Source organism: Volvox carteri (assembly GCF_000143455.1).
Source record: "Volvox carteri f. nagariensis unplaced genomic scaffold VOLCAscaffold_10, whole genome shotgun sequence".
NCBI classification, from domain to species: Eukaryota; Viridiplantae; Chlorophyta; class Chlorophyceae; order Chlamydomonadales; family Volvocaceae; genus Volvox; species Volvox carteri.
This window is the reverse complement of record NW_003307553.1, coordinates 2,028,335-2,053,100: the sequence shown is the minus strand read 5'-3', so window position 1 is coordinate 2,053,100 and position 24,766 is coordinate 2,028,335. Positions and strand designations below refer to the sequence as shown.

Sequence of the window (24,766 nt, the reverse complement as noted above, 5' to 3'; positions counted from 1 at the left end):
ATTTAGTGGGGCAGCACCGGGCGGACCCATCCGTCATCCCGGCCATCGCAGCCTTGGGCGTGGCAAAAACCATCCTTTCCAAGTTTCCGGGGGGAGTTGACAAGCTGCTTTTTTTGTGTTAAAGGGCGTCCCATTCGCCGCCGGCTCCAAGCAAGCTTTCGGGCGATCATGATTTCAAAAACCGCGATGCCGTACAGGAATCCTCGTCGCTTTTGTAACAAGATGCCGTCGCTCTGACATCATTCTATGTATATTTTACGTGTTTCTTTCGCCTCAGAGTTCGGCAAGCGCAACCCGAATAGCTACCACGGCCGCGACTGTGCTTACAACTTGGACCGAGAGGAGGCGTTCAGAGAGGTACATCCGTACACAGTCCTTCGTACGCCCGTACACGTTTTTGCCGTACGTGGTGCGGTCAGTTGTCAGATAGACGCTGCGTTTCTTGTTGTTATCATGCTCCTGAGAAGCACGCTCCTCTTTTTGTGAACCTGTCGTACAGGTTCTGGACTGCTGTCGGGAGCTAGCGACGGGTGGCGGCCCTCTGGCCGGGGTGTGTGCGTGGCTGCTGGCCGCCCGGCAATATCCAGGTGTGAGCGTGAGCATGGCGGTGAAGCTTTGGGGACGTGAGCATGAGAGGAAGGGTTTGGCTTTGGGGACGTGAGCATGAGAGGAAGGGTTTGGCTGTGAGCGTGAAATGGGGTTGAGGTTCTAGGTTGGGGCACGTACGCCTAGAAACGAAGCCATATGCGGGTGTGGCTCAGGTATGAATACTCGCTGTAGAAGTGTTGTGGGACGGAAAACCCTAAGGAACAGATAGACAAAACCACGAACATGTTCGGGCCGCTCCCAGTTCGGTTGGACTCAGCCGCCTGGGCCTCCTTTCCTCCTCCCACTCTTTCCCTCTTCTCCTCTCTCTCCTTTTCCTCCCTTTTCCCCTTCTTTCCTTGGCAGCAGCTTCACTCGTTCGTGGTTCATCTTTCCCCCCTTTTCCCCCCAACACTTCACCGCCAGATTACGACGGATACACGCTCAAGCTGGGCCCTGCTGTGGGCTCTACACCATCACCCTTGGGTGTTGTGGAGGAGGAGGAGGAGAAGGCAGAGGAACGGGGAGGAGTCACTGCTGGGACGAAAGGGAGCGAGCTGGAGCCGGTACGAAATCGGGCGGTGGCGGCCGCGGCGGCGGGAGGCGCGGTGGCGAGGGCGACGCCCCGGGTAGCTGAGGTCTGTGAGGTGCCCGACATGATGAAGCCCTTCAGCAGCAGCGGCAGCGGAGGCGGAGGCGATATGGGGACGTACCCGCCCCTGCAAATGGAAGAACCTGCTGTACATTTGTTACGGCAATTCGGGGAGGTCATGGCAGAGCTGTGCACGCAGGAGGCTGCCGGAGAGGCGGGCACGGAAGTGGGGGAGGGCGGGGGACGCAAAGCAGCGATGGGGGCGGCAGCTGGGGTGGCGGATGCGGAGGGGGTGAATGGTCGGCACGGAATATTCTCCGTGTTGTTGTCGGGGTGTTGCGGAAGGTCTGGTCGCCGCTAGCACATGCGACTTTGGGGACGGTGTTTCGTGCAGCGGTTGCTGCCCTGGTGATAATGCAATGATAAGCACAATGGCGCTGCCGGGGTTCCAGACGTGTGCCGTGAATGCTTTTTGTTGCTGAGCACATGGAAAGAGAGGCATCCACGCCTGCTTCTTCGCTTCGGTACCGTTAGCAGCAAATCAGGAGCACGTGGAAGAAGGACTCCACGTTTTGTTTTGATATGTAGAAATTAAATGGAAGCTCCAAAGCACACTTGCATGACCGGCTTGCAAGTGTGTATTGCTGCAACAAGCAATATACACCTCTCCGTCCGGAGATATTCTGCTGCGCTACTACTTTGCAGCATCGGCGCGGCGCGGCGCGGCGCGGCGCGGCAGGTAGATTGCCAGTGTATGATTTACCAGTATCTTCAGTTAATGGATGATAACGTGTGTAGGCGCAGGATGATGAGCGCATGGATAAGGGAGGAGTAGGATTTGTTCAACTGGTTGCTGGCTGTTTTCCAGTGCACATGATATTTCGCAGGATGCCAACGGAAAGGCACGGAATGCTGACATTTGATGGGCGTCCATATGTCAGGTGTTCGTCGGACGATGTGTTTCAGGAAAAAAACGTCATGCCGTACTTTGCTTAAATTTAGCCCCGTCTTGCAGGCGTTGCGGCGGCCGCACAGTTGGGGCCACACAATGGAACAGTAGATTAGCTGATTACTCCGTGTGCATGTTGGGCAGTGCGCGCCTGCCTCAGATTGCAGGGGGGAACGGTGTAGCGCCGGAAGTCGTGTGAAGGAGAAGTCTTGGAAACTGACCCATGGGTCGCCAGTGGGACTGAGGGGACTCACCTGGACCTGGACTGACTGGGGATGGTGATTGGTTCAAGATACCTGTGTCGTCAGAAGGGGGGTGGGGGCTGTGGAGGGAGTCCCAGAACGTGGGGGGGGGAGGAGCGGGAATGTGGTAGTAAGGGTGATGAAAATGAGGAGGCGGGAAAGAGGGCAATACACACACACGCAGACACATAAAGCACACACACACACACACAAAGGGCAGGGAGGACGTGACCGCCCCTGAGCGGGGTAACGGCGTGCGGCAGGGGACTGCGAAGGCACCGCATCTGAAACTTGAATACATTCAACTTCAGGCGTTTCCAGGACGCGCTGGTTCTAAATCTCAAGCTATCGCCGCCATCAAAGTGGCCCACAGCTTTCCCACCATCGCATTTAGTAGCGACGTAATCGGATGGCTGGGGGGGGCAGCATCAAACTTCTCCCGCAGTCGTCGCGCGCAACGACGCATGGCATCCCGTAGCTTTCGTCCCAACTGCACAACAATGCCGGCAGAACTACACATACACCGCATTCGCAGCAATTCCCGTCGGCATGAGGTCACACTTTTCGCTTCGTACACTCCTTCACGCTTTCCTTCACAAGTCGCTTCAGTCCTCTCGTCCCTCTCCTCTCGCTCGTCCCTCTAGGGGGTTGTGTCTGGAACCGCTTTGTCATATGTCCTTAGTAGGTTCCCCAGCAGTTCCCCCCCACAGTGCTAACTAAGCATGCGCACGTCCATTAAAAGCGTTAGGCAGCAAGACAACGGCCTTAGAAACGTATGAAGCAAAAGCAGCCCCGTACGCCGCATGATGAGAGGTCCTGTTGCCCCCTCTTGACACACGCACGCACACCGAACAGATAAACATAAATACACATCGCAAACCTGCCCAGTATGTTGTACAGTGTCGTACATGTGCACACCTTGTCTTCTGTTTTACTTTCCACGCAACCCAAAAACTATGTGCCGTACAGCAGGTACGGCAAAAAGGGTTTACAGCACTCGTTATTTACCCACTTCCGTAAAAGCCTCACCCCGCGGGTTCACACTCCTTGTTGGAAAGCCTCTTCACCATGACCAGGCGCGCGCACGTGTACCGGACTTGTCATTTGTCTTCGCTCCCCAATAGAAGAACCCCCTGCGGGTGGTTGCCCATCCTCTCGGCACCTCCCCGCCCATCTGCCGCGCATCACCGCCTACCACCCTCCCCCCCCAGGCCCCACCATTCATCGTCCAACTCCTCCTCCTCCCCTTCAACCTCCGCTGTTCTCGGCCACGCAGGACCGCTACACGACGCTGACAGCGGTGGCGGTGGCGGTGGCGATGATGATGATGGAACTGCTTGATGCGACTCGGCCGCCAGTCGCCGCCACGCAGGTGCCCCCCGAAAGCCCCCTTTGCTCGGGGCCTCAGAGCCTTCCAGGGGTGGTGGCCTAGCAGGTTGCAGTTGCTGCTGTTGCTGCTGTTGCTGTTGGTCGTGATTGTGGTTGTGGTCGTGGTGGTGGTGTTGCCGTTGGTCGTAATCGTGGTGCTGGTGCTGCTGCCGCATTGTCGGATGATGCTGTTGGCACCCTCCGAAATGTTGGTGTTGATGTTGATATCGATGGTGCAGTTGCTGGTGCTGGATGCCGCTGGTCACGACACATGCCGCCGGAGAAGCCTGACCATGCACTGCCTGCTGCCCCTGCCACTGCAGCGAGGGCTGTTGCTGTTGCAACGGCTGGCGCTGTGGTGGAGTAGCCGCATCGACGCCATGGCGCGTTGCATTACATCGATTGCCATCACCATCGCCATCGCCGGTGCCGGTGCCGGTGCCGGTGCCGGAGTGGCGTTCCGGAGCTGGGTGCGGCGGCTGATCAGAGGTGGCCGAGGGCCCCGGATGCAGTGACGCCAGCAGGCGGTAAAATCCCGCTGCGGAGACGTACAAAGCACCTGGGCCCGGCGTCCCGGGTGCTGATGGCAGTGGTAGTGCTGCTGCTGCTGCTGCTGCTGCTGCTGCTGCTGCTACCTCCGCCACTGCATGCCCCTGCTGTTGTTGTTGTTGATACTGTTGGTGCTGCTGCTGGTGAGATGCTCTCATGGCGTCCTGGCAGATGTGGATGATGTTCTTGAAGACCGCTGAGGTTTGCGACAAGGCGGCCGGAGACCCCACCAGCAGCAGATGCCTTCGGGCTGTAGGGCGGTTGTTGGCGGTTGTTGACGGTTGGGCGGTTGGGCGGGTGTTGGTGGTTACGAGGGTGGGTTGGGAGTTGGTGGGTAGGGCGTTTGAGGGGCTTTGGTCCACCCCCGCATCCCCCCGACCCCGCACACGCAGACAGACAGACAGACACACCTACAAATAGGCAAGTTCAAGACTGATTTACAGACAGGCATAGGCCGCACCCCGAGTCAGCGCCACGTTGAGTCGTTTGGCATCCGCCGCGAAGTCCGCAGCTCGATTGACCGTGGTGGCCAGGAAGATGACCTCCTTCTCCGCACCCTGACATATCCAGTGTAGGGAACAGGATCCAAACTTATTAAAGTGCAGATTTTCGGATCCAGATCCAGGTTCCGTGTAGGCCCCCAAACTCAAGTCCCGGCGGATATGCACCAGGTCGTCCGGCAGTGGGGGACACGCGGTTCACAGGTCCAGATGGGAGATGTAAGGACCCTCAGATACTGGTTCAGGTATGGATCCCATCCCATGGATCCCATCCCACCAACCAATCCACCTGAAACGAGTCCACGGTTGCCACCTGCACATCACTCAATCCACCACCAACACCACAGTCGCGGGGGGCCGCGTCACCCTTCACCACGGCAGCACCACCATCACCATAATCGCGGCGAGAAGGTTGCGGGTGAGGATGTGAATGTGAGTGTGGGTGCGGCGGCACAGTGTCTGCCGCCGCGGCCGCCGTGCCCTGCTGTGCCGCCAGCAGCGCTCGGCGTATGGCCGCTACCTGCGCCCGATAGAAACAGATGACGCCCAGGGCCTCCGGTGCGACACCGCGGTCCAGCAGCGCCGTCACGGCCCGAGCCACGACGTGTGCCTGTGAGCCAGCGCGCATTTAAGGACGCGCCCAGGCACATGCGCGTGGGTCCTATGCATGTGTGTATCAGGTATCTAGTGTGATCCACGTATATGACCTACACTGTAACGCCGCTAAGGCGGCCCTTGGCGCACTTGGCTCACAGGGCTAACGGTCGCCTTAGGGGCGTTACATACACTCCAGATCAAACAAAAACATCCGTACTACGGACACGTAGTAGTGAAACAGCTACAGCTGCAGCTACAAAGCTGCAGTTGTACGGGGTAAAGTCCGCCTGCATGTGCTCGTACATATGACACATGCACGAGTGTTGCTCTTGAGCTGAGGAAATGCTTTTTCCTCGGATTCAGAAGCATTTCCTGATTTTTTAGGATTTATTATGTTATCATTCATATATTGCACCTTGTAAAAAGCAAAAAAGTACTGCCGTACACATGCTAGACACTACCGTACAGAACTTCTCCACACACCTCACCTCCGCAGTGTTGAAGCTGCTGCGGGTGGCCACGTCCACCTGAACCTGGCCCTGCGCCTCCACGAACACCAGCGTCGGCAGGCCCGGCAGTAGCGGCGCCCGGTTGGACGAGCTACAGCCGTCCCGCAGGCGGCCGCCGTAAAAGGCCCCGTTGGCTATCCCCGCCAGCAGAGGGTGGCACCTGGGGCCCATGAGATTGGGGAGGAGCTCGTGTACACATCACCAGGTCACCAAGAACATCACCAGGACAACGATTGCAATAGCGAAGAAATTTGACAGCAGCAATGGCAGCAGCAGCAGCAACAGAAGCAGTAGAAATGGCACCGCCAAGGGGGTGGGTCCCAGTCGGAAGGGTATGGCCCATGTAGGATGTCTGGTTGTGTATGGCACACGATGGAACGACACAAAGGACCCAAGGGGGGGGGCTCCCCAGGGGGGCGGGTTTTCCCCTGCTAAGCACCGAAATAAATAAAAAATAACAATATTCCCCCCCCACCGCTGTCCCCTCAGTTTACGGACCTGTACTGGTAGCTGAGAAGGTGCGGTTTGTGCCCCAGCTGTGACAGCCTCACAAACATGGGCCGCAACAGGCTGTCCAGTGGCCCGGCGCCTGTGCTGGTTCCTGCTGCCGGTGCCGCCGGTACCACCGATAACGACCCATGGGTCGATGAGGTGCCTAGCGATGATGACGGTGGGTGCAGAGCTGGAGTGGCGCCTGCTGTGAGGTTCGCGGGGCTGGCGATGACGGGGGGCAGCTGCAGCGGGTCGCCGGCCGCCACCAGAAACCTATGCACAGACAGACATACAGAAATCATAGGCAGACGCACACAGACAGACAGACAGACAGACAGACAGGCACAGGCAGACAGACACACACATACATACAGACAAACACACACACAGAGGCAGACAGACACACAGACAGACACACACAGGCAGACACACATCAGAGGGGTGGGAGAGCAGGATCGCGAAATACTTCGCAGGTACTATCACTCGTCAGCATTACGCGTGTCGATGGACAGTACTTGCACTCATACACACTCATACGCGTCATGCGACATTACTACATGAAACGGATCGAAGTCCGAAGGTGGACTCGGGATCCTGTTATACCCTTTCTTATGCCCCACGCCGCCTCATGCAACTAGGTATTGACACGTGTACTACTAGGAGAGGCTGAAGCTCCGGAACTTCCCCCTCTCTCCCCCTTGTGGTTGGGGGGGCTGAGGACGTGGCGACTGCCGAACGTTTACTTCCTTCCTTACCCGTCGCCATCCAACCTCCCGGGCAAGCACACAACCCCCTCCCCCCCTACACACACACACACACACACCAGCTACACCCCTACCCGGAGGGGCCCCCCTCGGGGCCCCCGCCAGATCATCCTCCCACCTGGCCCGGGCCCGCAGCAGCGGCACTAGACACAGCGGCTCCGTCATCTGACTGCATTCGTCCAGTACGACAACCGTAAAGGTGCCGCCACAGCTATCCTGTATGCGTACGGCAGTGTACCACAATGTACGACAGAAATGACCACGTCCCGCAGGCCCGCACGCAAGTACGAAGGGCACATGTTGGCTATGCTGGCCAGAACTGGTTTGCTTTGAGGGGGAAATGCGGGTGGGGGCTGGGGGCCGGGCAACACTCGGGCGCACTCAAGCGCGTGCTGCCCGAGATGTGAGGAGAAGGAAAAGGAAAAGGTAACTGCCCCTGTCGTGTGGGCCGCACAACCCTCCCTCCCTCCCTCCCTCCTCACGTGCCGTACCCCTGGCTGACCTCAGCGGAGGGCTGTAGCAGGGCGCACACGGTGGCCGCCACCACGGGGCAGGTGCGGAGGGCCTTACGCCGCTGCTTTTCCGCACCCGCCGCCAGCGCCGCCAGCTCCGCCTCTATGTAGGCCACATCAGTGGGGGAGGTGGCATCCTGGGGGGCGTGTCCGTATATCAGTATGTCCACACACGCGCAAACAGGCTGGAGTTCCCCCAGGCCAAGTTGCACTCGGGGTGCTGCCCTCCTCGACAAACGCGGCTTCCACGCAGCTCAGTAGCTCATGAAAACACAGCCACACAGCCACACAGCCACACAGCCATACGCACCTCCCGGCTGCAACCCAGGTCCCCAGGTCCCCCTCTCCTCTCCCCCTTCCTCTCCCCCCTCCCCTCCCCCCTCCCAACCAACCTTCAGTGCCCGGCGCAACTCCGTGGCCGTGTCCCTGTTGCCGCTGCTGTCGTCTCCGGCCCGCAGCGAGCGGTGCAACACGGGCTTGGCGATTCGGTCCACACTGCCCAGCCGCAGGAAATCAGTGAAGCCCGCGTCCTGAACCGGGGGCCGCAAGAGGTGGGCGACATTAGGCGGTGACCCGTGACCGGTCCTCCTCCTTCCTCAGGTGAGACCGCTGCTTCGAGAGCCGTGCAAGAAACTGCCTTCTCGCAGTTCAGTCCTTTTCGGATATACATACACATATACATATAAATATACACATGCACACACCCCTATAAACATGCACGCAGACATATGGATATACAGACATATACACAGACATACAGGCGCACCTGCAGACCCATGAGCACCCGGTCCACGGCCACATTGGTGTGGGAAGCCAGCAGCACACGGACCGGGGGGGCGCCGCCGCCACTGAGGCCGCCGCCATTGCGGCCTGGGCCAGCGAGCGCGGGCGCGGCTGGCCGACGGCCGCCGCGGCCTTTCCATGCCGCCCCGCCGCCGCCACCGCCGCCTGCCGCAGCTGTCGCTGCGCTCTGCTGCTGTTTGCCCAGCTGCACCAGCATCAGTATCAGCGCCACCAGCAGACTGCTCTTTCCTATGGGGTTAAAGCGGTTGTCCGTTAACACACAAACTTACAACCGTCACCGTTACCGGTGGTCAGGTACACACAACGGATAGACACAGTGACACGTGGGGCTACCGCAGAGAGTACAACACGCAGATAGCGCCCCATTAAACCCCCCTCCCCATTGCCAATCCACAATCCCCAAACCCCCCATCCCAGCTCCAGCTCCTCCAGCTCCTCCAGCTCCCCCCATAAGGCCCTCCTGACCCACAGGCGGTTATACATGGCAACGGAGCCTACCGGAGCCGAAGGGCCCATGGACCAGACACACGGGGGCCTGGCACTCCAGGGGGGCTGCGCCGCCATCCTCCGGAGCTCCACCGCCGCCGCCGCCGCCTGCTCCCCACCTCAGCCCCCCAGGTCCTCCTCCCGCGCTGCCAGGAAACACATCCTCCGCGTCGTCCTCCTCCTGCTTCTGCTGCTGTTGCGTAGTCTTCTTCGTCACCCTCGCCTCCTCCGCCTCCTTTTCCTCGCCGTCACTGTCGACCACAATGCCATGTAGTCTTCTGCCGCGCCGCCCGACAGCAGCAACCACCGACGTCGGGGCGGCACCACCACTGATGTCGACCGTTTGGCGCCGACCTGGCTTTTGCACCACAAAATCGTGGTCATCCTCGTCCTCATCACCGTTGAAGACACCGTCCTCCTCGGCACCATTCTCCTCCTTCCCTTCCTCCGCCGTGTTGCCATCGTCATCATCGCCATCATCATCATCATCATCATCCGCCTCTGCCGCCGCCGTCACACGCCGATCCGCAGCTGCGGTACGGCGCGAGGTGGTGCAGCCCCACTTGGCGTCTGCGTCCGCGGCGGCGGCGGCGGCCGTCGCCTGCGTGCCCTGGCGGGGCGCCGCCTTGAACCAGGAGGTGCAGTGCATCAATACGGCGGCCTGGTCAGCATTCAACTTGAAGCGGGCGATGTACTCGCGCGCGACGGCGACGGGATCGAAGCCGCAACCCCCGGCAACTCCCGGCGGCGGCGGAAACGACGCAGACGCGCTGCTTCCGGACTTCCCTACAGCACCGATGGCGGCTACATCTTTACCATTACCACCTGCGTACCCCGCAGCTATTGTTGCCGAGTCCTCCAGCTGCGCCACTAATGTCTCGTCCGCGGCCGCTGCCGCCCTCCCTGCCTTCCCCTCAATCCGCGGCCGCTTGAACCCGCCGCTGCCGCTGCCGCTGCCGACGGCGACGGCGACGCTGCCGCCACTGCCGCGGGCGGTTGACAGGTCCAGCGGCGCGTCGGGCGGCCGTAGCGACAGGAGGTGTTGCAGCAGAGGCAGGCTGTTGCCGCCGCCGCTGGTCTGTATGGGCCCTATGCCGCCCAACAGCAGCTGCACCAGCTGCACCTCCGATTGAACGTCGGGTCCACGCAGCGCATATACCGCTTGTGACCTGCAGCCGGCGCCGGCGCACAACCTATCAATCAACCAAAGAACAGTCCGCAAGAGATGAAGACAAGATGTGAAACGGAAGGAAATGAACTTCTGAGACCCCTTCATTTTCCAAAAACCTTTTGTCCTCCTTTCTTTCTTTCCATTGTAGTGATCCTTTACGTCGCTCCAAACACAAAAGGGGCCTTTGAAAGCCTCAACCGATAAGCTGAAACTTTAAGCGGCCAAGTACTTCACACCCACACAGAATCGCGCTCCGAAACACAAAGCAAAACGCAAAGCAGAGAGGAGCTAAGCGTAAATCCTTAGGACCTCAAGCTGTAGTACACTGCCATACGGACGTACCGTACATTCCCTGGCGGCGGCGCCGTCAGCATCTCCACCTCGAACTTGCCGTCTCGGTCGGGTCCGTGCCACAGGCTGCGACACACTGCCCTCCAGCCGCTGACACTGACACCGGTACTGCCGCCGGCCGCGGGGGCTCCTGGCCCTCGACGTGTTCCAGGTCCGCCCACTTGCCCCAGCCCACTGCCCTGCATCAGCGGATGTGAGCTGACGATCCAAAGGTCACTGCGCCTGAGAAGGGAGGAGGGCGGCAAAGGGGGAGGGAATGCAGGGAAGGAAGGGAAGGAGGGAGTGAAGGGAGGGGAAGTTACCGCTGGTGGCTCTCTCCACCCTTCCGCGTATTCCTGAGCCTACCAGGACAGCATACAAGCTTGGAAACCGCCCTCGCATGCCCTTCGACAACAACCGCCAACTGACCTGGTATTACTGACCTGGTATTTTTGAGACGGTTACGTACGGACGGAAGGGTAAGGTAGTACGACACCTTGGGGCCGGCGCTGCGGGCCTCCTCCACCTCCTCGTCGTCGCCGTCGTCCTCGGCCGCAGTGCCGCCGCGGCCCCGTTTCTTCTTCGACTTCTGCTTGGCCCCTCCGCTGCCTCCGCCACCGAAGCCACCTCCCTCTCGATGAACCCAACACGTCAGCGTGCACGACGCAAAGTACGGCACGTGGACGGGCAGACAGGCGCGCTCCAGCTCCGAAGCCTGCATGGGCGGCGGAAGCCGCGCGAAACCGCCGCTCGCAGCAGCTGACGTGGCCGCTCCGAAACCCTGTTTTTGTCCCTGGTGATGTGCGTTGTGTGCCGCTGCTCGTGCCGCAAGCTGGAAACCTTGCTGTTGCTGTTGCCGCTGCCACGGCAGCTGTTGGTGCTGGTGCCCGCCACAGGTGCCCGAATTGCCGCCGCCGGACGGTACCGGCGGCATCGCAGCGGGTCCCGCGGCTAGGAGCCGCCGTACGATACCGTACAGCTGTTGTACGGACTCGGCAAGCCGCAGGTTGATCTCCTCAACCAGAGCGCTCACCCACGCGGTGCTGCAAAGGAGAAAGCCGTGCGTCAAGTGTGTGGCTTCACAATATCATCTGGCGACGTTGCCTACGACGTGCACTCATGTTGGCCAACAATCGCCCTCACTAGGCCCTCACGCGCCCCGGCTCATTGCTCAGCCCTGGCCTCCCGCTTTCCCTTTCCCTGGCCCTGTCGCTGCCCCTGGCTCACCGGTAATGTTCCGGTCCAGAAAATTGACAGGGCAAAGCTACCAGGCGCTGCGGCACTGCCGGCTGATCTAGCGGCGGCAAAGCCAGCGCTCCGAAACCAGTGCCGCACATGCTGCCTCCGCCGCCGGTACCATCGGCAGCGGCGGCGGGGCCGCTGTAGGCCGCCGGCTGCAAAACGGAGGGCGAGGGCTTGGATGCAGGACCCCCCTGCCCCGAGGTACCCGCCGGCGACGGCAGAGGTAATGCCGCTACCACCGGTCGTAAGTGGTTCACTCTTTCCAGCCTACTCCCAGCAGCTCCAGCAGTAGCCAGGGGCCCTGAGGAGGAGTTCCCCGCCGCAGCCGGCTGGGGCGCGCTCCAGCGGGCTCGGGCTGCTGCCACTTTCCCTGCCAGCGCCGTGGGACCTAAGTCCCCGGTACCGCCGCTACAGCCGCCGCCGGCGCTAGCGGTGCCGCTACCGACAGCCCCGAGAACGGTGTTCTCGGCAGCTTGCGGGGCGCTATGCATCCCTGTAGCGGGAGGCACCCGTTCGCATCCCACATCAGTACGGATGACAAGGCCTGTGCCAGCGACATCGCGGCAAGGAGCGCCGCCGCTGCGGCGCCACGGCACAGCAGCGATAGCAGTGGTGGTGGCTGTGGCGGCAGCCGCCGCTGCCGCCGCCGCAGGCATATCTGCCACTATTAATGCTAAAGCACGCCTATCGTTGCCGTCGCCTTCCTCGTCATCCACGTCATGCAGCACCGCGTCGCCGTCTTCAAACGCATCCCATGCGATCCGTGTATTAGCAGTAGTTGCAGCGCCAGGAGCAGCAGTAGCGGCAGGCGTCCACGTGTCCGCGCATGGCTTGGAGGAATGAACCATGGGTCTGTCAACCCCTGGAACAGTCCCCATCCCTGCTAGAGGGATCGTTCCGCTGCAAGCGGTGCCCCATGCTGCATGCGCCCCATCACCTCGGGCCCGGCCTTCGCCAAATTCACCGCCAGTGCTGCTGTTGCTGAGATTGGGCGGTATCATGTTGGCGCTAAGGACGCGGCCTCCCCTCCCCTCGTCACTGTCAGGGCAGGGCGCTGGAGCGCTGCTCAAGAGGAGTCCTGAGGGAGAACCACTGGCATGTTCCGCCGACGAGGCAACAAGGCCCCAACGACGTCGTGCCAGCGCGACGTCACGCGATGCCGCTGGGGCGCCGTGGCCACCGTCATCTGAAGCCGTACCTGGACCTGCACTGCCAAAAGCTACAGCCGCAGCTGCTGGTGCCCTTGGCAGTGCTGTTTGAGGGTCCGCGGACCAACCACACGTCGCGCCGGGCGCGTGATGTTTTGGTGGCGGTGCGGTAGACACGCCGGAATCTGTCTGGTCCGCCGCCATAGAAGGCCCCGCCCCGCCAGTGTTGCCCATGTGGGTCAGCGGCCAGTTGGGTTTAAAACCAACATAGGCTGGCTTAAATGACCCATGGGACTGCGCATGCTGAGCAGTGGTGCTGCCATCGACGCGGACGGTGATACCGTCCCATGGATCATCTGGGTCGGTCAATTCCAAGTCTAGGTCCGCCCAGCTATCAGACAGCTGGGGCCGCGCAGGGCCCTTCTGAGCTTGTTGTTGTTGAGTATAATGGTGAGGCAGCGGCTGCTGTTGCGGCTGCTGGGGACAGGAAGAGCTCCAGGGATTGCTTCCAGGTGCATGGCCAGCGCCGCAGTTTCCTACGGATGTCGTACCGAGGCGCTGACGTGGCGGCGGCCCGTACACACCAGAGCAGCTGCCGCTGGTCAGACCCAGTCTGCCCGCACCAACACAGCGGAGGCCGCCGTGACGGTCCCCCGGCGAGGATGGCGGCTGCTCCGGAACCAAGCCGATCAACGCTAAAATGTCGTCATCTGCACGGCGGCACGGGGAACGGCAGGACCAACATCCGTTCAGCTCTGAACAGTCTCTGCGCTCATTGCACCTCACGCAATAGGTTTTAATAAGTTTGAGGATTAGCAAAGGCCTTTCGCGCAAAAAAACTGGGCAATCGTAATCAAAAGCATGGCATTTACAATTCCTTAAAAGGCTAATCCTATAGTTACACACGGACAGAGTCTAGGAGCCACTCCACAGCGCACCAGTGCGAGCCGTGGGCGCGCTCTCGTGGGCAGCGGCTCCCGAAAGTGGTCCCCTGAAAGGAACTGGGGCAGCCTCGCCGCTGCGCCACGCGGAACTCCCGCCGCCGCGATCTGGGTCCACCTCCTTGCAGGCAGCTGTTGTGCTGCGGACGCTGTCAGAACGTTCATGACACGGCCGCTTCGTCGAATGACGCAGTGATTCATCCACAGTACTTTGAAAATCTGCGTTATGCTGCTCGTGCGGGTGCTGCTCGTGTTGACAATGAGCGTGGTCTTGGTGATTATGAAGAATGCGATTTGGGTTTTTTTCGGTGTTGCGCGTTTGGCCGCCCTGAAAGCCGCTGACGCCGCTGCTTTGATGCGTTTCCCGTTTGGCCCAGAGATGTCGGTGGACCTGGCCATTTTGTGGATGCGGCGCGCCGTGCTGAATCTGCTGCTGTTGCTTAGGCTGCTGTGGGTGCGGCAGCGGCAGAGGCTTCTCCGTTGAGGTTGCGGCACGTGTGATTGATAAGCCATTGGTGTCAGCCTTCTGCTCAGCCGCCTTTGCGCCGGCTGGTTTGGGCGGCATGAAGTGCTGTCCGGTGCGGCGACCGAGAACTGGTACCACGTTCCGCTGTGGAGGCGCGGCAACAAGCGATTGGCAACCCGGCTCTGCTGCTGTAGTCATCCCCTTCGCTGCGACCAAAGAGTTCGGGGGACCTGCACTTGTGCTTGATTGTTTTCCGGGGTCCCTGAGGCTGCCGGGGAGCTCCTGCAAGTCGCATTTGTCCTCCACCATAACCAGCAAGCCGGAAAAGTATTTAAGCGGCCCATCGTCGGAGGAAAGCTTGAGAGCTGAGGCTGGAAGCCGAACTCCCTCTTGCATCTGGCGACCATCACAATCGTGTAGGACGGCCACGCCGGCCTTCACAACCAGAAAGCCATCCTCCCAAGTTTTCCGCTTCTTAACTAAATGCTTCGTGTATAAGCATCTATAGTACTCCATTTTGCCATCAGCGTGTGGATCGCTTTCTTCCTTGAATCTGAGAAAAGGGTTTTGTCAAAGATACACACGGTGCGATGAGTATTCCAGATCACTCAGATAAGCAGATGCGTTTATTAGTCTGTAAATCAGGGATTATCAAGTTATCGCGGAACCTCCTGCCGCCAAATTGCACGGCAACTGCCAAGGTGGTTGTAACCTCCACAAACTCCTGGAGTGGATGGTTGCAGGTATCGGCAACAGGAATATTTCTGGTTTCGGGAACTTCTTATTTCTGTTTTGCCCGTCCGAATTCTGTTACAGGGCCGAGGTAGGGAAACGCGATTTTGCCAAGTCCAAGAGTTGCAAGCGGGCCGGCTCCGGGAACTCTATTTCTGTTTTGGGGATTTTCGGTACGATCCAGAGTTCAAGAAGCGTTTGCCGATGTCTGCTGGGGGGGCTCCGACCGCCAAGGTTACCGGTCGGTTACGGGGTCGTTATCTCGAAATGTCGGCACCCTACCGAAGCGAACCGGTTGGATTATGGCTATACAGCGGTCGGTTACTGACCCTTTTATGCCATAGGTTGGAGGGACGAAGGAGTGATGGAGTGATGCATGTATGTATGATGTTACAGGGTGGTATAGCTTCACCAGCGGGCCCCTTTCCCGAGGCAGTTCCCTGCTCTCCCCTGCGAGAGGGGCACCCTAATCCATTCACCCCATCCGACTTCAGAATGTATTCGTTGGGTTCAGCAACTCACCACCAGCATCCAACCAAATCGAGCGGATCAATGGCGCCTCAACTTAGTTCCTGGTCAGCTCGCAAGTTGATATAATCACGTCCTACACCGTCCACAAGATGGGGGCCACCTCCCAATTCAACACCTCTTCACACACCCCAGAGGTCGGCAGGCGGATTTGATATATGTATGTATGTATGGAGGACTTGATATATGTATGTCTGTATGGAGGGCTGGAGAGATGGAGGGATGCATGAAGGCAGGGATGTATGGCCCTATGGCCCTATGGCCCTATACATACATTTGACCGGTCACTGATCGGTCACCCGGCCCAACCGGTCGGTCGGGTGGGGAGGAGTTACCCTACCGACGGGTCACCCTACCGATGGGCTATCCTACCAATCGGTTACCGGCCGGGACAAAACTCGGTTGACCGTAATGAAATGTGCCTAGCCATGCATAAGAAGTGCCTTGTCTACACCAGGTTCAGTGAAGCGACCAGACCTGCCTGCTGAGCTGCTGCGTGCCCACTGTGCTGGCTGGTGCATGCTGACAAATGATGAAAATTTTCCTAGCAAGACTGTTCATGTATACATCTTTATGTTTTTGAGCTAACGTACGTTGTACGGAGGTATAATTTAAAACTTGGACCAAGTCCCGAAAACACTTTTAGGATCCAATGCTCGCCATTTCACCCTGGGGTGAAACGACGAGCATCCCTAACTTAGCCATGCATACGCGACGCGGCCGCCCAGCAATAGCCTTAATGGAAAGCTAGGCAAGAACACAGCACGGTCGTTTTCCAACGAGACATGGTTACATTTGCCAGCATGGTCAAGCACATGAGCTTATGTATTCTACGGTTGCAAGCTGGATAGGGCGTTATATGCGCCACCGCACCCCCATCTCCATCGCATGCCTTTCAAGTTCATTGGGCTTCTCGCCACTTTCTCCAAACAAAAACTTCTGTGCTACTGGCAGCTTTCAGTACGTGGCGCTGGCTCGGCTAGGACTTCACCATAACTTGCACACGTGTATACTAGTGTTCGGTCCACAGACGCATCCAGTACGACCATGCCGTCATCTAACCTCCAAGCACACCCAGGTTCACCAAAAGTCAGCGAACGTAACCGAAGTGGTTTGGCAAGAGTACGCAAGGAATTATACTCAATCCTAACTATCGGTACCTTTAGGGTTATGAATGCCCAGGTGCCCACTTCTGCTGAGATCCCGACTGTGCCGACTATTCGCCAGCCTAACGGCAGCGCGAAGGCACACAGAATGAAACGCGATGCACCATCCACGTCCCTAGAGTGCTTATGGTACAGTAATAGTGATGTGATGTGGTAAGGCGTCTGCGGCGGTGGAGTGAAAAAAATTAGAGGTTGTACCAGGATGGCGCCCACAGCACATGAGGCATATGCAACGGCGCACCATGCTATTACATGAAACGTTGAAACGGCCCTGCCAGCCGTTTCAAAGACAAAACCATTAACGAGTTTCCTCCCCTCCTGAAATGCTGATCTACCGCGCTGATGTGGCTACTGGCTGGCGTGAAATACTCCCTCCCTTTGGCAAGGAACAAACCAACTGCTCTTGCGTAAAATCAGCCGCCTCTAGCAGGCGTCTGATTTCGAGACCTCAGCCGGAGTAAATACCTCCCAGGCCAAGGCTCGGGACGCGCGCTTAGGGGCAGCCGCCTTTCCATTCCCACGGACCACGCAGGCTCAAGGATAAAACGGCTTCGGCCGGTTTGGCGATTGTCGCGCCATGCTCGGTGACCGCGGTGGCGTCCTCTGCAGCTGCAGCAGCAAGCTGGGGTCCCTAACTCTAACCTGCGGAGATGGGAGCCGGGATGATGCGGGGCAGGTGATGGGCGATGATAGGTGGCGAGGATAAAGTGTAGGACTCCAGGCAGGTCGACAAAGGGAACAAACATCATACGACTTTCGCGCGTGAAGCAGCGGAGCCTCATTCCCTGCGACATCCTAGAAGCCTCAGAAAGAAGAGAAATAAGGCGGGGACCTGCCGAGGCGGACCTTCATCGCGCACGGCACCGCCTAGGCGGAGCCGTCATGGCCACCCCACTCATCGGCTCCTTCCTCCCCAGACCTGCTTGACGGGTTTTCTACCCCGACTCTTCCCTTAAAAATTCCCACTCCCTTTTCAGCCACGATAATGTTGCAATAGTAGCAGAGGCCAGGCGTCCCCGTGTTGGGGCCAGTGATGCGGGGTGGATGCCGGCTCGGAAGCTGTCGATAAACGCACGTGCCAGGCAGAACACGGGGGAAGCAAACAGGAAGCGGCAGCTCTAACCACGCGCACCTAGATGGCGACCCACCATCGCGCTCACGTCCGCCAGTCGCGCCTCCATGAGCTGCAGTCGTGCCCTGACCACATTGTACCGGTAGCTCACTTGCAGTCGTATGAGCTCCTCCGCCGCAGCCACAAACTTGCAGCTGAGCAGCTCCACGAATTTATACTCCATGTTCTTGGGTTGGGGGGTGCAGGAGTTTTCAACAATTACAACTGCGGTTGTTGTTGTTGCTGTTATTGTTGTTGTTGTTGTTATAATCTTTGTAGCTGGAGTTGCTGTTGCTGAACATTTTCAGCTAGGAGTTTTGCTCTGTAATAAAACAGTTAAATTTATCACTGCCAGCCAGCCTGTATCCCAAACCCTCGGCGCTCGCACACCGTAACGGCAGGTTCATGGCTCCAAGCTCGCATCTAGTACACATATACACATACACACACACGTACACACGGTATCTACGGCCCCCCGCGCGCCCCTCCCCTCCCCTCCCCTCCCTTCCCCTCCCGCACCTGTATAAAGTCAAGTCGTGCTTCCCCCGTGGGATGCATTATGAATACGGCCAAGTAAGCGTGTGGCTCCCGGATGGCCTGATTAAGCATCCGCATCAGGATGGTGGGGTAATCCTGGAAGTCCGCCATCAGCCGTTGTAGCACCTGTATGGCGAGGCGTGTACGGCGAGGCGTGCGGAGGTCAGCAAAACAAACAGCAAAAGCCATGGCAACGCGTGCGGCCGCCACAGTCAAAGGCCAGCTGAAAAGGCTCGAACATAGGCAAGACTAAAAGCCTCCTGCCTGCCTATCCATAAGTCCATAGTCCCTCTGTCTGTCTGTCTGTCTGCCTGTCTGTCAGCGTGCAAGGTAACGCAAACCTAGAGCAAACACATACACGCATCCCGCGATGAGCCCACCTCCCCAGAGTCCAAGCCCAACCCCCAGCGGCCATCACAGTTCGCACCTGCACCTCCCGGAACGACCGCTCGTCCAGCTCGTGGACATACAGGAAAAATAAGTTGGACTCACTGCACAGCTCAACCTGATGTGGTAGTAGCAGCAGATGTCGCGGTGGCGGAAATTAGACACAGCGGCAAACTAGCGACGACAGCAACAATAGCAGCAGTAGTAGTAGCAGCAGCAGCGATGGCCATCGGGCGAAGCGGAAGTCCCAGCCTCTATTGTCTCGCTAGTCGGTACTTTCCAGGTTCAGGGGTTCACCGAAAGGAGCTCTCCAACGCCTTTCCCCTGGGCCCCCCCCCCAACGGATGTCACCCGCGCCGGGGTCTCCCACAGGCTGGCTAGCCAGCTCGTGGAAAGGAAGGCCCACAGCGTTCATAGCGGTGCGGCGAGGCTTCCCCACCCCACGGGGGCTTCCCTCCACATGGTTTCGGAGAGTAAGAACCTTCAATGGGTTATCAGTAATTATCTAGGCCTCGGGCCTTATTGCTGGGGAGTTGTTGATAGTGTGAGGAGGAGCTTCGGTTTTGCTTCTTCCGCTTGTCTGGGCCTGTCCCGAAACCCGCATTGTCCTGCGGGGCATCGCCATGCAGTGCAGTGCAGTGCAGTGGATACAACCCACTGGATGCAACATTCAGCCACCCACGCACCCACCCATGCAGCCGCCCTCCCTGGACCCACCCGGACGGCCTTGACGTGCTCCCCGTCCAGCTGCCGCAGAATGCGAACCCGAATGCCCTCCAGCGCCCCCATCTGAGTGCAGAGTGCGGGATGGGGTTGGCGTTCGGGGGAATCACGTGCGAGAATTTCAAAAATGGATTGCCGGCGTCCGTGTCGTAGGGTTGGGGGCCGATGGGGGTGACTTGTATGTACATGCAAACGTCAAAGAACGATATCTGACACATCTAAAGCCGGGGCGGGTGGGCGGAAAGGCCGTGGTGTCGGGCTGGAAGGGAGGGTTATGCCAGTGAATATGGCTTTGGAGAAGGTTAAGGTTTTGGGTTGCAACGGTTCCAATTAAATATCCATCCTTTACTACACGCCGCGTCACACTGAAGCTCCGGTCAGCTCGGCTCGAAAGCCCAGCAGCAGGCAGGCAGGCAGACAGCACATCGGGCTTGTCTGCGCAAGTCAAGGACGACCAAGGAAAGGGCCGCCGCACAAGTGATAAACGAACAAATGGGCGCGGGTGTGGGCGAGAGAGAAAAAAAGAGAGGGAGAGAGAGATGGAGGACAGCAGCTCTTGCCGCGCGCATTTCTCTACAGACGAGGTCTTTTCTCCCCTCAGCCCCGAACCTCACGTCCGGGTACGTTACCTCCCGCCCATCCACCCAACCCCTGGACAGACAATCCCCGATTTCCTCAAGGCCCGGCACGATAACCACCCGGCCCGGCCCGGCCCTGCTCACCCACGATGACAACCTTCCCTTGGTCCTGTCCCCCAGTGCACGCAGCGTCGTACCTCAGCCCCACACAACACCAGGCTCGTGTGACTTGCCGGACTGAAGGTTCCCCCTCCCACCGAGAAAAATGCCCCCAGGAGATCCCCGGGTAGTCAAGCGTCACTCACACGCACGTACGTACCTCCGTGGGCAGGTCCAAGGCCATAGCGGATCGGAGCTCGAAGGGGACCTCCCGCTCGAAGAACAGCTGGAAGCCATCCACTGTGGAAGCGTCCAGAGGGCCGGGGGTTGCATGTTTGCACTAAGGAATCCAACGGGAAAATGATCGATAGCGAATGTCTGGACAAGCCTTGTGCAAATCAGGAAGTGCCATTAGCAGGCGCAGTTGGCACGCTAATTAGCCAACAGCGTTGGGTCCCGGATTATTCAATAGGTAGGTTCCTATGTGGGTTTGTTTGAGAGATTTCGTGGACATAAGGAGCGTGTTCATGAAGGGGTTGGCATAGTGGGGAGCCGGGGCGGGCAGAGGTGCCCTGTCAGCAGCAGTGTGGATATCTCTCCCAGGTCTACCAAAGTTAATTAGTGGAGGGGGATAAGAAGTTCAGCATGTCTGATGGCAACCAGTTGGACTGCAGCGCGCCCCAGCCATCCAAACAAGTGCAACCCCGGGGGATGTGGCAGTAGTAATTTCGTCAGGTTGAACTTGTGACGTTTCAGCACAAAGGCATGACCTATGGAAGATGCTCCAGGGATTATATGTTGCCCTCGTTTGTAGCGATGGCTTCTCACCAAGGCTCGGATCCAGCTGCTCCAACGTTGCATAATCAACAGTCCCTTGGTGCACAGGCTGGTCTTCCATTGCTGTAACAACGGGAAGCACGATAAACTCCACAACAGACTGAAAGCTTTGTCACATGCATACGTTGTACGCAGCAAAGCTGCTCCAGAAGGGACGCATCCAAATACCGGTCAACAGCCCTAGAAAGTCAAGCCTTTCGAAATGCCAGTCTGTCAAACAATATGAATACGTGAATAGTATTAGATACGTGCAATTTCTAAGGCAGTCAGCCAACGCGACGGGCAAGCCTGGATAATGACGGGTCGTTTCTGCAACCGATTGCGGATGACGAAGCAGACAGGTTTAGATGCAAAAGTTCTGATTACAGGTGAAAACATCCAACATTTCCAGCCCTCACGGTTGTAATGCCGTTACAGCCGTACAGAGGGTTCGGTCCCTTCGACTACCTACGACTGCTTCCTGCATGATCTAGCTGAAAGAGGCAGCTAATAGTTCCTGCAAGGCGCATGCAGTAATCCTGAGGGCCCCGAGCCTGTGCGATGTTTCAAGGATTGGTGTACAGATGGCCAAAAGCGTGGACAAACACACATCTGACTGACATCCAGAAGTTCTTATTTCTACGCATAAGTGCCGACCATCGTCAAATAATTTCATAAAGGTCTCCACTTGGGCGCGCCTGGCAATAGGGAAGGAGGGGCCGGGCGCAGCCTTGTGCAGTGGCTCGTAACCTTGAAAGGCTTTCGCAGATGCCAGGTAGTTAGATAACGTGACAGATTACCATCGTGTTCTAACAACCAACTAACGGGAGTTTTGCCCTTCCCCAATGATATAACTAATACTGCCGTTCCCTACTGACACTTTGCCGACAGTGCATGGAGGACTGGAACAAATCATTGAGCAACAGATCTGGTTTAAAATGTAGTTCTTGAAGCCGTCAGCCAATGGCTTATACTGCATGGCAAACGCAAATCAGTTGGCCACCAGACCGTACGAGACCGTCGACTTTCATGTAACCTCAATGGCTGTGACCTGAGGCAGCTGAGGTAGCTGATGGGGCTGAAGTATTATACAGGATTGATATTAAAATGGTTGCGTGATGTGAGTACAACTGTTATTTTGACTGCTTCAGGGACAAACACTCATATTTCGCGCCAAACGCGTCTGCAAGAAGTATCGACTGGCATCATATGACTTCCTCAGTACAGCATACGCGCTTGCCTGGTCCAATCCAAGCAATAGCTTGGAACCGGGACTGTACCAGCATTGCAGTATCGCACTTATCGAACGATTTATCACACGCATCCCACGATGTCATAATCTATGAGATCACCTTTACACCAGCAGGACAGCTATCATGGTCAAAGGTATGTTATTGTTGGCAAGGCTCCCTGGGTCATCCACCATCCTCACCCATATCCTCCTGATCCATTTTCCTGTACCCTAAGCACATACAATCCATTTCCATTTCCCAAAAAGGACCTGCTCCTCACCAATAAACTATTTCTCCTTCGCGTGAACCGCACAAACCGTACAAACCACACCCCTGCTTCTTCCCTCCTGCTGCACAAATCACTTCTCCCCTGCGAGCATCCCGCCGTCCCCCTTCCCGCTCTTCGTCCGCCCCATCCCCGACAGGTCGCTGTCCTCAAAGGCCACGAACAGCTGGTCTCCGGCCTACACTGGGCCCCAGGTTCAGATCAGATCCTCTCCTGCTCTTACGACCGCAACGCCTTCGTCTGGACGCGCCCAAACACCCAAAAGCCTTCCAGCACCACAACCACTGCCGCGACCCAAATGCCCTCCACCTCGGCGACCAGCCCACAGATATCTCCCCGTGGCGCGGGATCCGCAGCCGTCAGAGCAACCCCAATGCCTGAATCCGCGTCTGCGTGCGGGCCGCCTGGGCTCCAGGGGGGCAGGGTATCGGGGCCACCTGCTGCGGCCCAGGGGCCATGGGAGAAGCAGATGGTGATTACGCGGCTGACCAAGGGGGCCTTATGTGTGCGATGGAGTCCCTCCGAAACCAAGGTATATTTGTATATTACGGAACCGCCGCCCCGTCTTTGTGAAGAGATCTGTCTGTGAGCCCCTTTAAAATAGTCACGCCGTTAGCACTGTAACCGCAGCGCAGCTAAACCGTCGATACTGTAATGGTTTTGGGGGACGTTGTTCGCGAATGGCGCCGTTGTTCGCGAATAGAGCTGTGTATAGGCAAGAGTTCTGGGGGCAAGAGTGGTCGGGGGGAGCTGGAAGCCGCCACATTGAGCTGTCCTGGGTCTTCATCAAACGTCAAACTCCGAAACACCAAACCAACCGTAACGTCCATTCGTTTGTTCCGTTGATCTCAGGACCTTCGGATGGTCTAATAGACCTTACGACATGGTCCGGAGCTCTTCGTAGGAAGAGAGCCCCGGGGCCGGTTATTCGGTCCCGGGCTCTTTTCATATGGAGAGATCCCAATACCACCACCATCACCATTATGTAACATGGCATCCAGCAAAAAGGTTTTACCTGGACATCGTCCATCACTCCCTTCCCCCCCCATTCCCTCCCTCCATCCCTATCCTTGGTATCAGCTTCACCCGGTCGTGGTTCGTCTTCCCCTCCCTCCATCCTTTCCTCAGTTTGCAATCGGCAGCGCGGCCAGGGTCGTGTCAGTGGGGTACTACGACAAGGAGAGCAACTGGTGGGCCTGCAAGATGATCCGCAAGGTGGGAGCGGAGGGGGTAGGGGGGATCGGGGGAAAGGGGGCGGGTTTGGGGTTTCCTTACTTACTGGCACCAAGACACCGCGGCGGGTGGGAGGGGTGCTTCATCCTTTTCCGTAACCCCCGCCCCCTTTCTGCTGCTCCTTCCCTCCCCACCACACCCAAATGGCTTCACCTCCGGAACCCTCAACCTCTCCCCCTCACCACAACACACGCCGCCCTTCATCATCGTCATCATCATCGCCGTCACCACCATCATCATCGTCATCATCATCGCCGTCACCACCATCATCATCGTCATCATCATCGCCGTCACCACCATCATCATCGTCGTCATCATCGCCGTCACCACCATCATCATCGTCATCATCATCGCCGTCACCAGGCCCACGAGAGCAGTGTCGTGTGTGTTTCCTGGCACCCCAACTCGCTGTTGCTAGCCACCGGTTCTACGGATAAAAGGGTGCGCCTGTTCAACGCGTACATGGACGGTAAGGGCCGTAGGAGGCTGGGGGGAATGCGGAAGAAGGGTGTGATGGGCAGGAGGGCCGAGGTATCAGATGCCTGTGAGAGAGCCGGGAGGAAGGGGGGAGGAAGGGGGGAGGCGGAATGGCTTGGTTTGGTAGAGAGGGGAACGGCAATGGTGGCTGGAAATGCGAATGGGAGGGAGCAGGGTAGGAAGTTGGAAGGAAGTTACAAAGGCCCCTTGGGGCTGCAAGGGTGGTGGGAAAAATGGAAAGCTGGCCGGAGGGTTGAAGGGAACATAGCAGTGCGTGCGTGCGTGCACGTGCGTTGTAACCCCCTCCACTCACCCCCCCCCTCTCACCCACCTACCCGGGGTAGACCCCGACAACCGACAGCGGGGGTCGTTTTGTATGTTGCTGCGCGTGAGAGCCCCTCCGTGGTTCTCTTCTTCGGGTACCCCACCTCCCTTCCTTCTCCCCACCCCACCCCGCCACGCCACGCCACGCCCCCTCGGGAACTGCACCCACCGACTGAAAAGCCCTCTCGCGGCGCCTCTCTGTCTCTCTTCCCTCTCCCCACAGGATATGACCCGGCGCCCGGGGCGGGAGCTCTGCCGCCCAACTCCGCCTTCGGGGACTGCCTGATAGA

The 24,766-nt window shown here is 58.3% G+C and overlaps 3 protein-coding genes across 3 annotated transcripts; 1 reads left to right on the top strand and 2 right to left on the bottom strand.

The window, feature by feature from the left end:
* Positions 1-1,012: 1,012 nt before the first annotated feature.
* Positions 1,013-14,763, bottom strand: VOLCADRAFT_116914 (uncharacterized protein; the record flags this gene model as incomplete). Its single annotated transcript, XM_002948471.1, has 16 exons — positions 1,013-1,380; positions 2,381-2,448; positions 3,587-4,535; positions 4,746-4,842; positions 5,075-5,395; positions 5,871-6,051; positions 6,390-6,656; positions 7,266-7,363; positions 7,650-7,796; positions 8,052-8,189; positions 8,426-8,691; positions 8,962-10,118; positions 10,463-10,693; positions 10,894-11,493; positions 11,678-13,550; positions 14,484-14,763. 16 exons carry the CDS (start codon positions 14,761-14,763, stop codon positions 1,013-1,015), a joined length of 7,041 nt encoding a protein of 2,346 aa, XP_002948517.1.
* A 2,444-nt stretch (positions 14,764-17,207) lies between these two features.
* Positions 17,208-21,006, bottom strand: VOLCADRAFT_88953 (uncharacterized protein; the record flags this gene model as incomplete). The annotated part of the gene is made up of 7 exons (XM_002948470.1): positions 17,208-17,315; positions 17,822-17,971; positions 18,304-18,447; positions 18,749-18,826; positions 19,426-19,497; positions 20,329-20,408; positions 20,937-21,006. The coding sequence occupies 7 exons, from the start codon at positions 21,004-21,006 to the stop codon at positions 17,208-17,210; spliced, it is 702 nt and encodes a 233-aa protein (XP_002948516.1).
* Positions 21,007-22,133: 1,127 nt separating this feature from the next.
* arpC1 (actin-related protein ArpC1) lies at positions 22,134-24,146 on the top strand (the record flags this gene model as incomplete). The annotated part of the gene is made up of 5 exons (XM_002948598.1): positions 22,134-22,310; positions 22,582-22,680; positions 22,858-22,974; positions 23,571-23,657; positions 24,039-24,146. Coding segments are annotated over 5 exons (588 nt in total), but the record flags the coding sequence as incomplete, so codon positions are not given.
* Positions 24,147-24,766: the final 620 nt, after the last annotated feature.